Source organism: Herpailurus yagouaroundi, unplaced genomic scaffold, assembly GCF_014898765.1.
Source record: "Herpailurus yagouaroundi ecotype Mexico unplaced genomic scaffold, PumYag 141, whole genome shotgun sequence".
In the NCBI taxonomy this organism is placed as follows: Eukaryota; Metazoa; Chordata; class Mammalia; order Carnivora; family Felidae; genus Herpailurus; species Herpailurus yagouaroundi.
The window spans coordinates 14,130,264-14,144,726 of NW_024412396.1; the positions used below are offsets into that span (position 1 = coordinate 14,130,264).

At 34.2% G+C, this 14,463-nt stretch overlaps 1 protein-coding gene across 13 annotated transcripts in view; it reads right to left on the minus strand.

The window, feature by feature from the left end:
* Nucleotides 1-14,463, minus strand: part of RALGAPA1 (Ral GTPase activating protein catalytic subunit alpha 1) — a 278,603-nt gene that overhangs the window by 221,101 nt on the left and 43,039 nt on the right. For all 13 annotated transcript variants that reach the window (XM_040476948.1, XM_040476949.1, XM_040476947.1 and 10 more), the window contains exons 2-4: nt 9,636-9,746; nt 9,043-9,092; nt 3,001-3,058 (exon numbers count right to left, since the gene is read on the minus strand). In XM_040476948.1, the coding sequence (XP_040332882.1) occupies nt 3,001-3,058; nt 9,043-9,092; nt 9,636-9,746 (219 nt within the window). The remainder of the gene's footprint in view (nt 1-3,000; nt 3,059-9,042; nt 9,093-9,635; nt 9,747-14,463) is intronic.

The following is a 14,463-nucleotide window of genomic DNA, read 5'->3' on the forward strand; positions in this document are numbered from 1 at the left end:
TTACTCACTTGCAACTTCACTCAATAATAGAAAATTCTCTCTAAAGTAGTTGAAAAAGTTAGCAGTACTTCTAGTAGTGTATGAGAATGCTATGGTAACACATTCTTGGCAACACAAAACACTGGTGGAAGCTCTAAAACATATCTTCATAATGTTTTCATTTGATGTTTCTTAGTGACACCAAGCATCTTTTCATCATTCAAGTTCCTGCAAATTGCTTATGATATCATTTGTTCATTTTTCAATTATGTTATTTTGTTTACTATGAGAGTTCCTTATACATACTGCCTACTAATTCTATGTCACTTCTTTGAATTGGAGATATATACTTCCAAACAATTCAGCCATGTTTTTTTTTGATTGGGAGAGAAAGTATCTTCTGATGTAGAAAAGTTTTAAATTTCAATATAGTCAATTCACCAATGCTTTTCTTAATACTTCCCTACCTTAAAGTAATAAAGATAAACCAACGGTCACTTTAAAAAGTTTCAAAGTGTTACTTTTAACAGTTAAGACCTAAAACCCATCATAAACTTATTTCTGTATAGCAATAACAGATTTTTTTACTCAAATGGAGAGCCAGTTGTGGTACTAACTCTTTTAGGGTTTATAATGAAATGAAATGCTATCTCAATCATAATTCAAATTTCTATGTATAAGGCTAGGTCTTCAGCTGGTTTCCATGTTATTTTCCATTATCCACTTGTCCATCCCTACACGGTGACACTATCTTAATTATTATAGCATTATTGGGTATGGAAATATACAACAACACCATCTTCCTTCTACCATCTGTTTACTCTTCCATATACTTTGCCTGCGATTTCCCATATAAATTTAGGAGAAATCTGTTACGCTATAGTAAAAAGTCCCTACAGGAATTCTGAATGAGAATTTTTCTTTTTATACTATCAAGCCTATCACTCATAGATACTGCGTAAGATTCCATTTATTCAAGAACTTCCTTGTTCTTTAAAAATCATATCATTGCCATACATTAATCTTTTAAATGACTACAGAATACACATTCTCAAGCACACCAGAACATCATCTAAGAGAGACTATATTCTGAGCCATGAAATGTCTCAAAACCTTAAAAAGACTAAAATCACATAAAGTGTATTTTCTGACCAAAAACGAATTAAGTTAGAAATCACAACAGAAAGAAATCTGTGGTAACATCAAATACTTGAAAATTAAAAAACAAAACAAAACAAAAAACCACTCTTTAACTACAGGTCAAAGAAACCAAGAGGGACATTAAAAAGTATTTCTGGGGGCGCCTGGGTGGCTCAGTCGGTTAAGCGGCCGACTTCGGCTCAGGTCATGATCTCGCGGTCCATGAGTTCGAGCCCCGCGTCGGGCTCTGTGCTGACAGCTCAGAGCCTGGAGCCTGTTTCCACTTCTGTGTCTCCCTCTCTCTGACCCTCCCCCGTTCATGCTCTGTCTCTGTCTCAAAAATAAATAAAAACATTAAAAAAAATTTTTTTTAATAAATAAATAAAATAAAAAGTATTTCTGGGGTACCTGGGTGGCTCAGTCGGTTAAGTATCTGACTTTAGCTCTGGTCATGATCTCACGGTTCCTGAGTTCAAGCCTTGCATCAGGCTCTGTGCTGACAGGTCAGAGCCTGCAGACTACTTCAAGATTCTATGCCTCCCTCTCTCTCTGCCTGTCTCCCACTCAGTCTGTCTGTCTCTCTCAAAAATAAACATTAAAAAAAAATGTTTTTAAAAACTTCTGAGGCACCTGGGGTGGCTCAGTTGGTTGAGTGTCCAACTCTTGATATCAGCTCAGGTCAAGATCCCAGGGTTGTGGGAACTGCACTGGGTTCTGCGCTGAGTGTGGAGCCTGCTTAAGATTCTCTTACTCTCTCCTTCTGCCCTACTCACTCCCCTGTTTGCATGCTCTCTCTCTCTAAATATATATATATATATATATTTCAACTAAATGAAAACACAAGCACAACATTAAAACTTACAGGATAAGCTAAAACAAAGCTTAGAGGGAAATTTATTGCCTTAAATATCTGTATCAAAAAAGAAAAAAGATATCAAATTAATATTCTAGACTTCCATCATAAGAAAATACAAATAGACAAATTAAACCCAAAGCAAGCAAAACAGTTAAAAAATATAAAAAGCTAAAATGAAAACCAATGAAACAGAAAGCAGAAAAAGAACAGAGAAAATCAAACAATACCAGAGTTAGTTCTTTGAAATGGTCAACACTGATGACAAATGCCTAGCTAGACTGGTCAGTAAGAGACTACAAATTACACAAATATTACAATACTTGGTCAGGATGTGGACAAAGCGTTCCCCTTTTGCATTGTTGGTGGGAATGTAAACTGGTGCAGCTACTCTGGAGAACAGTATGGAGGTTCCTCCAAAAATTAAAATAGAGCTACCTACAACCCAGCAATTGCACTACTAGATATTTATCTAAAGGATACAAAAATGCTGATTCAAAGGAGCACATGCACCCCTATGTTTATAGCAGCACTATAATAGTGGTAGATAGCAGCACTATAGCCAATAGCCAATAGCACAATAGCCAAATTGTGGAAGGAGCCAAAATATCCACTGATTCATGAATGGATAAAGAAGATGTGCTGTGCGTGTGTGTGTGTGTGTGTGCGCACACACACACACACACACACACACTCTATTTGGCACTTTACATTTCTCTTCCGTAAAGTGAGATGTTTATTCTGAGATGTTTCTGAGATGTTTATTTTGAGGCTGAGCCCACTTTTATTTTTTTGTTTTATAGTTTTATCACCATTGCTAAAGTAAAGGAACAAAGAAATTTAATATGCCTTTTGACTGGTAATCTTTCATCTATATTTTTATCTTATACTCCCAGTAAGTAAAGTCCAGTATTCTTTATATTGTTTTTACTAAAAACTAAACCATAAATTCATTTGAAATAATGACCAGCCCATTAAAGAGCATTATCATTTATATCATATGTCAAATACATATTTCAATTACTTACCAATACTATGAAACTGCCATCGCTGATGAATTCTTTCTGGAAGAAGTTGTAAAATTTTCTAAAAATCAGTATGAATAAAACAAAGAAAAGAATGAAAAGCAAGTAATGAGTCCACATTCTGTGCAATGTGAAAAATTAAACAAAGAGCTTATAATAAGCTTTTAAGAGTTTCTTATGTAAAAGATAGCATCACAAACACAAAACAGTATTTGAACTGATCTGACAGTACTTGCACTATTTCAGCACTGGTCATCAATATTTGAAAACACCAAAAAAACCCAACAAGCTATGCTAAGGCTTGGAACAAGACATTAATGAAATTTATCTTTACAATGACGTGGAAAGTAAATATATTTCTACTTACTGATTAAATACTAACTCAAACATTTTTCAAAATGATCATTTACTATTCTTAGAATTTCTCTATTATGGCTATTACTGATAAGTTTTAAATTCTTTCAGATATTAATATTAGTGACATTTTATCTCTGTGTAGTTCTTCCTATATTTATAAAAGTAGGAGAAATATTTGGATTTCATGAAAATCAAATCAGTATTTATACTGTATTAAGTATTTGTACTGCATTGATTCATGTGAACCCAAAAGTATTATATGTTATGATGGCTATAGGTATAATAACAATACTTAAAAATTCAGGATCCCTACATTTAAGCCAACACAGGCTTCTATCAATTGGGAATAAACACTTTTTACATATATTTCAAAATTTTACCTTTAATTCCCTTCACAAATTTCTTCTGTGTGAATTATTCTAGTTCAACAGCTTGCCTTACTATGCTGCTAAACTATGCTCTCAGTACTCATCCGCTTGCTGAATGAGTTTTGTATGTGTCTGTTGTTATTGCTGCTATTGCTGCTATACTACTATTATTATTTAGAAATTCCACTAACCAAATGTTCATAGTGGCCAAAGAGTAGACATTTTATATAATGATATCTCATCAAACCTCACAACCATCCTAAAAAAAGTTTATTAATCTCATTTGAAAAATGAGAAAATGGGCTAAGTAATGTGTTTAAGTTAGAAAGTGGAATTAATTCCAGGGGTGCCTGCATGGCTCAGTTGGTTAAACACTGGACTTCGGCTCAGGTCACGACCTCACGGTTCGTGAGTTGAAGCCCCACGTTGGGCTCTATGCTGACAGCTCAGAGCCCACAGCCTGCTTCAGATTCTGTTTCCCTTTCTCTCTGCCCCTCCCCAGCTTGTGCTCTGTCTCTCTCTCTCTCAAAAATAAATGTTAAAAAATTTTAATAAATAAATTTTAAAAAGTAAAAAATCAAAAAGAAAGTGGAACTAATTTCAACCTTAATATGCCTAATTCTAAAATGTGTACTTTTGTACTATTCTGCCCAAAATACAGTATGCATGTTTTACACTTCTATCTTCCATTTAATATGATCTTCTTTAGTCCATCTCATACAAGAGGATCATGAGAAATTATAAAGTTCTTTACAGATAAATGCTGGTCCCACATGAGATACACAAACTTCTTTGCCTTTGCCCTCCTCATATTTCTCTGGCCAACAATTACATAATTCTATTTATTTTGGTATGGAAAGAAATGAAATTTAAGTTGAGAAAGTTTATAAACTACTCAAAAGGATTCCTAAATTATGACCATTATACTTTATATTAAAAAAAATTTTTTTTAATATTTATTTTTGAGAGAGAGAACATGAGTGGGGGAGGGACAGAGAGAGAGGGAGACACAGAATCCGAAGCAAGCTCCAGGCTCTAAGCTGTCAACACAGAGCCCGACGCAGGGCTCAAACTCAGGAACCATGAGATCATAACCTGAGCCGAAATCGGATGCTTAACCAACTGAGCCATCCAGGTGCCCCTATTATACTTCAGATTTGACCCCTTATAAAATGTAAATAAACATGTCTTTATTTTTTTTAATCTTTTTTAATGTTTATTCATTTTTGAGAGACCGTGAATGGGGGCAGAGAGAGAGGCAGACACAGAATCCAAAGCAGGTTCCAGGCTCTGAGTTGTCAGCACAGAGCCCAACACAGGCCTCGAACTCACGAACCATGAGATCATGACCTCAGCCAAAGTCAGATGCTTAACCAACTGAGCCACCCAGGCACCCCAACATGTCTTATTTTTATGCGGTTAATATAAAGATGAAAGAAAGAAACCATGTGTAGTTTTAACAGAAGAAAACAGATTATGAATCCCAGATCATATTTTTAACACTACATAATGGTGCTTTTCATTCCAAAAAGAGGAAATCAGTTAATTTATAATTCTTAATTTTTAAAAATCATTATTAGGGCGCCTGGGTGGCGCAGTCGGTTAAGCGTCCGACTTCAGCCAGGTCACGATCTCGCGGTCCGTGAGTTCGAGCCCCGTGTCGGGCTCTGGGCTGATGGCTCAGAGCCTGGAGCCTGTTTCCGATTCTGTGTCTCCCTCTCTCTCTGCCCCTCCCCTGTTCATGCTCTGTCTCTCTCTGTCCCAAAAATAAATAAACGTTGAAAAAAAAAAATTAAAAAAAAAAAAAATCATTATTAGTCTCCAAGGTAGAGGTCAGGTATTATTATTCCCATTACAAGGAGCAAAACATAAGCACACAGGCTAAATATTTTTTCCAAAAGATGGAAACCCTATATCTAACATCTTTATATTGTAAGAAAATTTAGTCATTCATTAAAGACAAACCATTGATCAGTATGTATTTACATACAGGAAAATAAACATTGTTTTTTAATAGAAGGAATGCCCTAAAAGATCTTCTATGAACTAATCAATCCATCTCAGTTTCCTGAACAGGGGCAATCATGAATGTCTGAAGGAACATTTTCCAGAAATTATTAACTTGCTTTCTCTGCTGATACTTTTTTTTTTAACTTCTTTTCAATCTTCATGTTTTAAAATGTTTGTTTATTTTGACAGAAAGAGTGCATGCATGGGGGAGGGACAGAGAAAAAGAGAGAGAGAGAATCCCAAGCAGGCTCCATGCTGTCAGCACAGAGCCCGACACTAGGCTCAATCTTAGGAATGATGAGATTGTGACCTGAGCCAAAATCAAGAGTTGGACATTTAACCAAGGGAGCCACCCAGGCATCCCAATCCCAATGCCTTTTATTTCCTTCTCTTGCCTGATTGCCATGGCTAGAACCAAGTACAATATTCAATAGAAATGGCAAGAGTAGATACCCCTCTTTTGTTACTAATGTTAAGAAAGAGGTACTCCGTACCTAGCATAAGGTATGGTCTTAGCTGTGTATTTTTGTAGGTGTCCTATATCAAGTGGACAAAGTTTCCTTTTATTCCCATTTTGTTAGGTGTTTTATGATGAAAAAGTACTGGGAGTTTGCCAAATGCTTTTTCTGTATTTATTGATATGACATGTATTTTTTTGTCTTTTATTCTATTATTACTGTATGTTAGTTGGTTTATTTTCAGATGCTAAACTTTGTAATACTTAGATAAACCCCATTTGGTCATGTTGTATAATCTTTTTTTATATGTATTTTGATTTCATTTACCTTTTTTTGAGGATTTTTTGTGCCAATACTCATGAAAATATTTTATTATATTTTAATAATAAAATATAATAAATTTATATTATTATAGTTTTCTTTCTTTGTAATGTTTTTGTCTGGTTTTGGTTGCATAACACTGGCCTCACAGAATGAATTATGAAATATCACCTCTTTTTTATTAATTAAAGAATCTGTGAAGAACTCATACTTCTTTAAATGTCTGGTTTAAATTCACTACTAAAGTCATCTGGGTCTGGGCTTTTCTTGGTGGGAATTTATTTACATATGAATTCATTTTTTCACTTGTAAGTCTTTCCAGTTTTCTATTTCTTTCTGAATCAATTCACTGCTTTTATCTTTACAGGAACTTGTCCATTTAAATGTATCACATTTGTTGGCATTCAGTTGGTCACAGTACTCTCTTATAATCCTTACAATTTCTATAAGGTGGGTAGTATTCCTTTTTAATTCCTGAATTTAATAATTTAATTCTTCACTCTTTTTAGACAGTATGGCTAAATATTATTAGTTTTCCTGATCTTTCAATGTTCTGACTTTTAGGTCTATTGGTATTCTCCAGTTTTTAAAACTTTCTTCCATTTATTTTTGCTATAATCTTTTTTTTTTTAATGTTTATTTTTGAGAGTGAGACAAGAGCATGAGTAAGGGACGGGCAGCAAGAGAGTGAGACACAGAATCCAAAGCAGGCTCCAGGCTATCAGCACAGAGCCCGAGGCGGGGCTTGAACTCACAAACTGCAAAATCATGACTCAAGTTGAAGTTGGATGCTTAACTGACTGAGCCACCCAGGCACCCCTATTTTTACTATAATTTTAACTATGTTCTTCATATGCTTTCTTTGGGTTTTAATTTGATCTTCTTTTTTCAGTTTCTTAGTGGAAACTTAGGTAACTGATGTGACATCATTCTTCCTTCTATCATATTAAGTTATATAACTATAAATTTCCCTCTGAATGCTTGGTTAGCTATATTCCCTAAGTTTTGGTATGTCATAACTATGAGCCATTGATTATTTGGGGGTGTGTTCACTAATTTCCACATATTTATGAATTTACAAAATTTCCTTGTTATTGATTTCCTCATTTTTTTTTTTAATTTTTTTTTTCAACGTTTATTTATTTTTGGGACAGAGAGAGACAGAGCATGAACGGGGGAGGGGCAGAGAGAGAGGGAGACACAGAATCGGAAACAGGCTCCAGGCTCTGAGCCATCAGCCCAGAGCCTGACGCAGGGCTCGAACTCACGGACCGCGAGATCGTGACCTGGCTGAAGTCGGACGCTTAACCGACTGTGCCACCCAGGCGCCCCTTGATTTCCTCATTTAATTCCATATTGATTAGAGAACATAATCTAAATGATTTCTGCTGATGCTTTTATTCTCTCTCAAAATATCTATGTTTTAATATTCCCCTTGTAAGTAGCCCATGCAAACACCTGGGGAGATAAACATAAGCAAATTCCTAAACGCTGATTATTGAAAAATAACTGCAAAATAGGTACCAACACCAATTACTCCCATCTGGAACTCTTAAAAAAAAAAAAAAAAAAACAACTTTTTTTTTTAGCTGTGACTAAATCAATAACTAAATTAACAGCTAAGAAATATCAGATTGTTCAAATTCTTCTAAACTATATCAAGTACCCAAAATACAAAACAGTGAATTATCTTTTATTACGAACAGACAAAATAGCTCAAATTTTAGATACTGATTTCCCAATTCTTTACTGTCCTTGAAGTCACAAGATTGAATCATGGCTTTCTCCAGATATCTGAATTTTCAATAAAGATCAGAATACTCCTATCACTGCTTGACTTGAAAGACAGAATGAAGAGGCAAGGAGTTATTTTAAAAGTAAGGGGACTGTAGGGGCACTCAGGTGGCTCGGTTGGTTAGGCGTCCAACTTCAGCTCAGGTCATGATCTACAGTTTGTGGGTTCGAGTCCTGGGTCAGGTTCTGTGCTGACAGCTTGGAGCCTGGAGCCTGCTTCCGATTCTGTGTCTCCCTCTCTCTCTGTCCCTTCCCCGCTAATGCTGTGTCTCTCTCTCTTTCTCTCTCTCAAAAATAAATAAACATTTAAAAAAATAATAAATAAATAAAAGTGAGGGAACCCTAATTTTTATCAGGATGCCAAAAATAAAATATAAATTTTGGCAAAGCATCAAATATTACTAATTCCTTCTATTTTTAACAGTAAAGGCTTGCCCCAACCCAATCCAAAGTTACACAGAAAAATAATTTATAAAACCATTATCTTATAGTATTACCAAGTTTGTGGTGTCAAATGCATAAAAACATAATTCTATTTCTACCTAAAAAAAAAATACATGTATCTCAAAAAATAAGAATTAAGTCGGGTATATTTTTAGGTCAAAAAAACATGATTCAGTTTTTAGAAAGCGTGGCAAATTCAGTCTTCTGTTACATGCTTTATAGTTTCAATATATTCCTTTGTAAGTTCCAGGAATTTTTGGGGGGGGGGGAATAGTTGATGGGCAGATACTTACCTCAAAAATAAAAAGTATAGCATCCAATTCCTCCCTCTGAGATTTGTGACCTAAAATATATTTACAGAAAAATGTGTTAAACATTATCATTTTATCCTATTACCACCACTTAAAAAGCTTAAAATATTTCAAGCAATATTTTCTCAGTGATTCTTTAATAAAATATTTAAAGCATATTCTGTTCGATGTATAAACAATACTATAGCATCTCTCTCTACTCTTTTTCAACAATTAAATTTAGATTCTACATATTTATATCTTAAAACAAATAATATATTGTGGAGAACTTAGAATTCTGAAAATGAAAGTATGAGAATGACTGCTCAATTTACATATGCACCTAAGAGCAAAGCAAAGAAGGTAAGGAAACAGGTAAATCAATCCGACCAGGGGAAAGCAAATCTTCTAAGCCTTTTCAAAGGAATGAAGATAGTACTACCAACCCAAAGTGTGAGAGGGTGTCTAAAAGATGTTTTACAAAAAGAAGTGAAAAAACACCAAAATTCCAATGTCCAAGAGTCGATTTTTAAGTGAATATTTAAGATAATTATTTGAAACATCAACATAAGCCAGGACCAATTTTAACATCTTACCTTTCTGTTTCAGACTAGCTTCAATAGTCACAAAATTCTCAAAGAACACATAATATATATGTGAAAAATGTTGGTCAAAAAACTGTTTAAGATCTATAGACTCTGCATTCTCTGAAAAGGAAAGGAAACCAGTTTTTAGTGATTACATATATATGTTAAATCACATTCAGTTAAAGAGTCACAGTGGCAAATTTCCTTCAAAAAAGTCAAAGAACTGCTCCTAAAATTCTATCATATTAAAATATTTGAGATATTCATTGATTTATATTCTTGTTCTCACAACTTTAGTCTTCAAAGATTTTAGTTTTAATTTTAAAAACAGGTCAAATCAAGTTACCATAACCTTTGTTTCCAAAAAGAAAAAAAAAACCCAAAAAACAAAAAAACAAAAAGTCTCAGAAAGATTTATTCAAAATTTATTTTGGATATTTAGCTAAACCAAAAAAAGAAGTTTTAGTTTCAATTCATAGCTATGCCTCTCCCAACTTATCCCCAAGACAGTTTAAAATCAGTATTTCTAGGAGTAATTATATATTTTATAAAACACATTTATTCAGCAAATAGGTACCTAACAACAGGCTTTATAAATAGGCACTTAATTATTACAAAGCTCAAATACAGATAATATTGCTCTTAAGGGATCTTCCGTATAGTCCAGGGCACACAAAGCCAAACATATAACTGTATGCACAGTACAAAGTATTACATATTGAAAGTGAAGTGACAAAATGCAATGGCAATTTAGAAACACAAAATTACTTTCAAAGCTAAAAGAGGGGTGAAGGTAGGGAAAGAAGAAAAGCTTAATAGATTATATGAAAAGACTTTTAAAGACAGGAAAAACTTTGAACATGAACTGGTGAGGTTTAATGAGAAGGGCATTCTAGGCATAAGCAAAGACAAACAAGTGAGGAAACTATGAAGCATGATAGGATGCATAAAAATAATTCATTTTAGCTACAGCTTAGAATGTTTTGATAAAAATAAAATTGAAAAACTAGCCTTGAAGTATGTTTTAAAATGTCTTGAAAACTAAAGTGACTGAATTTATTATTCAAAGGAATATATTTATGCAGATGTATACATACTACACATTTTGTTGTTTAGTTTATTTTCTGGGAGATTGAGAAGGTTGAAGAAAAAGGGGAATACAGAACTTTTACCTTAGGTATATGCTTCCCATTATTCAACTTTGCTTGCAAAAAGCACATGTTTATTTTATAATGAAAAATAAATATAAAAAAGGCAACTAGAAAAAAGTCAATCGTTAATAAACTCAAATTAAAGGTAAATATCAGTAAATTTCTTGAAATACTTTAAGGAGCAATAGAAGATTTCAGAATAAAATTACATAGTAACAACATATAACATTTTATTTTATTTTTTTATTTTTTTTTTAATTTTTTTTTTTCAAACGTTTATTTATTTTTGGGACAGAGAGAGACAGAGCATGAATGGGGGAGGGGCAGAGAGAGAGGGAGACACAGAATCGGAAACAGGCTCCAGGCTCTGAGCCATCAGCCCAGAGCCTGACGCGGGGCTCGAACTCACGGACCGCGAGATCGTGACCTGGCTGAAGTCGGACGCTTAACCGACTGCGCCACCCAGGCGCCCCAACATATAGCATTTTAAACTCTCTTTCATGTATTAGCTTACCCTGTGAATAGTCATAATTCTTTAGTGACCTCTCATCTATGGAATTTTCTAAGCCTGTTACCCCTTTGCTCTACTCTCACAAAAGAAGGGGTGGATGCCGTCTCTATTCCCTTGGATTCTCTACATTTCTACCTTATGGAAATCACGTTTTAAGTGTTTTCTTGTCTTCTTCCCAGGACTAGTCTACATCTTCTTTAGAATAGAAATTGTGTCTATCTTAGCATTCCCAAAACCTAACACAGTACTCAGCACATATGTATTCAGATGTGTTTTACTACTGATTAAAATAAGTTATTTTAATTTTATTATATTCATTTATTAGCTTGGAAATTTTTATATTAGAAAAGACTGCATAATCTACTGACAGGCAAAACATTGCTTCCTCTAGACTGGAATCAGAAAACCCAGATTCAACTCCTATCTGTAACAATACCTGTGTGACTTTTCACAGAACTAGAAAAACAAAATGGCTAATAAAAACTTAATGTTTCCTATATGCTAGACTCTCTTTTAAGTGCCTTACAGAAATTAATTCCTATAATCCTCACAACAACACTATGAAATGAGTACTATTATTATCCCTATTTTACAGACGAGGAAACAGGCATAGAGAGTTTAAGTAATTCAGCTAGTAGGAAGCAGAGACAGGGATTTAAATCCTACACAGCCTGGATCTAGTGCCCATGCTCTTAATCTCTATGTTATTCAGCCTCCAATGTAATACATGTATAAGAAAATTAGGAACAGAACACCAGTAATTTATTATCTGCCTATAAGAACAAGATCCATCAAATAATAAACACATTTTACAAACTTTCAAAATAAAAACATACACAACTGAGAAAAACAGGAAAAGTATTCTATTTTTCCCACACAATAGTTTAGAGTAACAAAGAACTATGAGATCAAAATAAAATAGGCTACTATAATTAGCTCTCCATTTCCTGAAATTAATGTTTCAAACGTAACTAATGTTCCAGGGGAAAGAAGAAAATGAGAGAACAATAACAAAGCAAAACAAAAAAATCAAAACAAAAGCAAACATGAATCAACTCAAGATTTTACAAGCTTATTTAGGAGCCAAGACAACCTCTCTTAATTTCCTTCTCATACAGCATGTGAGGAAAACCTGGAAATTACATACTTACTAATAAAAGATACTGGATCAAAATTAGGCTAATTTCCTTGTTGGGCTTTTTTTTTTTTTGCTTTGTTTTTCTCTATATCTATTTGTAATGAACCAGTCAGCAAATAAAAACTCTTTTACAAAATATTTTTGATCACCAATTCACAAAATTTAAATGGTGGGGGAAAACAGGGTAAGAAATAAAAAAAATAAAGAGAGAGGAGGGAGAGATTAAAAACACACAAACAGGCGATGCCCGGGTGGTTCAGGCAGTTAAGTGTCCAACTCTTGATTTCAGCTCAGGTCATGATCTCACATCATGAGATTGAGCCTCACGTCAGGCTCTACACTGACAGTATGGAGCCTACTTAGGATTCTCTATTATGCTCTCTCTCTGCACCCCCCCCCCCCACCTCATGCTCATGCTCTCTTTCAAAAATAAATAAACTTTAAAACATGCACACACAAACAGGCTGGATAAATTATGAATAATACACTATTAAGGCTCTAAAAAAAAGTAGGGAGTATATGGGAAATGGAGAAGAAATTGAGAAAAGGGAAGAAGAGAAAAAAGGACAAAGGGAGGAAACTAAAAGGAATAAATTAGAAGACAGAACTGAAGCTATTCCTCAGAATATAATGCAGAGAATAGTAAGATGGAAAATATAAAGATAAGGATAACAAACTACCTTAAAAGTTCCAGGAAGGAAGAAAAAATGTAAACAATATTAAAAATATATATACCTGAGAATGATTTAAAATTGGTGAAATATGTAAGTAAATCTTAAGATGAAAAATGACATACTGAATCCCAAGCAGGATAAACACAAATCTACACATGGACACATCCTAACACCAAAAACAAAATGAAAATATTAAAACCAACAAAAATTACCTACATAGTAATATCAAAACTAACAGTACACTTCTCATTAACCTAATAGAGGCAGGAAGACAGTGCAACTTTATACTGAAAGAACTAAGGGAAAATAATTGCCAATCTAAAGTCCTATACTCAGCTAAAGTACTTCAAATAACATGAACACAAGGGACACCTGGATGGCTCAGTCGGTTAAGCACCCCACTGTTGATCTCAGCATAGGTCACAATCTCACAGTTCATGAATTTGAGCCTGGCATAGGGCTCCATGTTGACAATGTGGAGCCTGCTTGGGATTCCCTCTCTCGCCCCCCCCACACACACTCTCTCCCTCAAAATAAATGAACACATTTTTTAAAAAAGAAAACTATTAACAACCTGAACATGTAAATGAAGAAAAGGCATTTTCTAACATCCTTACAGTTTAACACTCAAAAACCATAACTCAGGGGTGCCTGGGTGGCTCAGTTGGTTGTGCATCTGACTTCAGCTCAGGTCATGATCTTGCAGTTTATGAGTTCGAACCCCGCATCAGGCTCTGTGCTGACAGCTGGGAGCCTGGAGCCTGCTTCAGATTCTGTGTCTCCCTCTCTCTCTCCCCCTCCCCTGCTTGTGCTCTGTCTCTCTCTCTCTCTCAAAAATGAATAAATGTAAGAAAAGAAAATTTTTAAAAACCCTCATTCAAACTCAAAGAAATACAAGAGATATATTCTGAAAGAGAAATAAACTAACATTGGAGAGTGAAAAGCAAAAGGCAAAAATGAACAAAGAAACTGCAAAATGTATGGGTAAATCTAAATGGATACTAATGTTAAAAAAGCTACTAATGCAAAAGGTTACTAATTAGGAGAAAGTAAAAAAATAGACAATGTCAAAGATGCAACAAAAACGCTAGAGAGACTATTTTAAGATCTTACTTTGTTAAGAGGATGACAGAAATACTGATGAACTTTATAATTTAATATTAGTATGCTACTAAAATGTTTTGAGTTACCACTAAGAATAATAACAAAATATAAAACGTTTAACCATTAGGAGAAAAATATAGAAAAACTTATGGTAACAGAAATGAGTATAGAAAAGAACCCCAAAAAGATGAATGAAATGATAGAAATATAAACACAGTATTTACCAAAAAAAAGTTAATAAATTAAATGCTTCAACTAA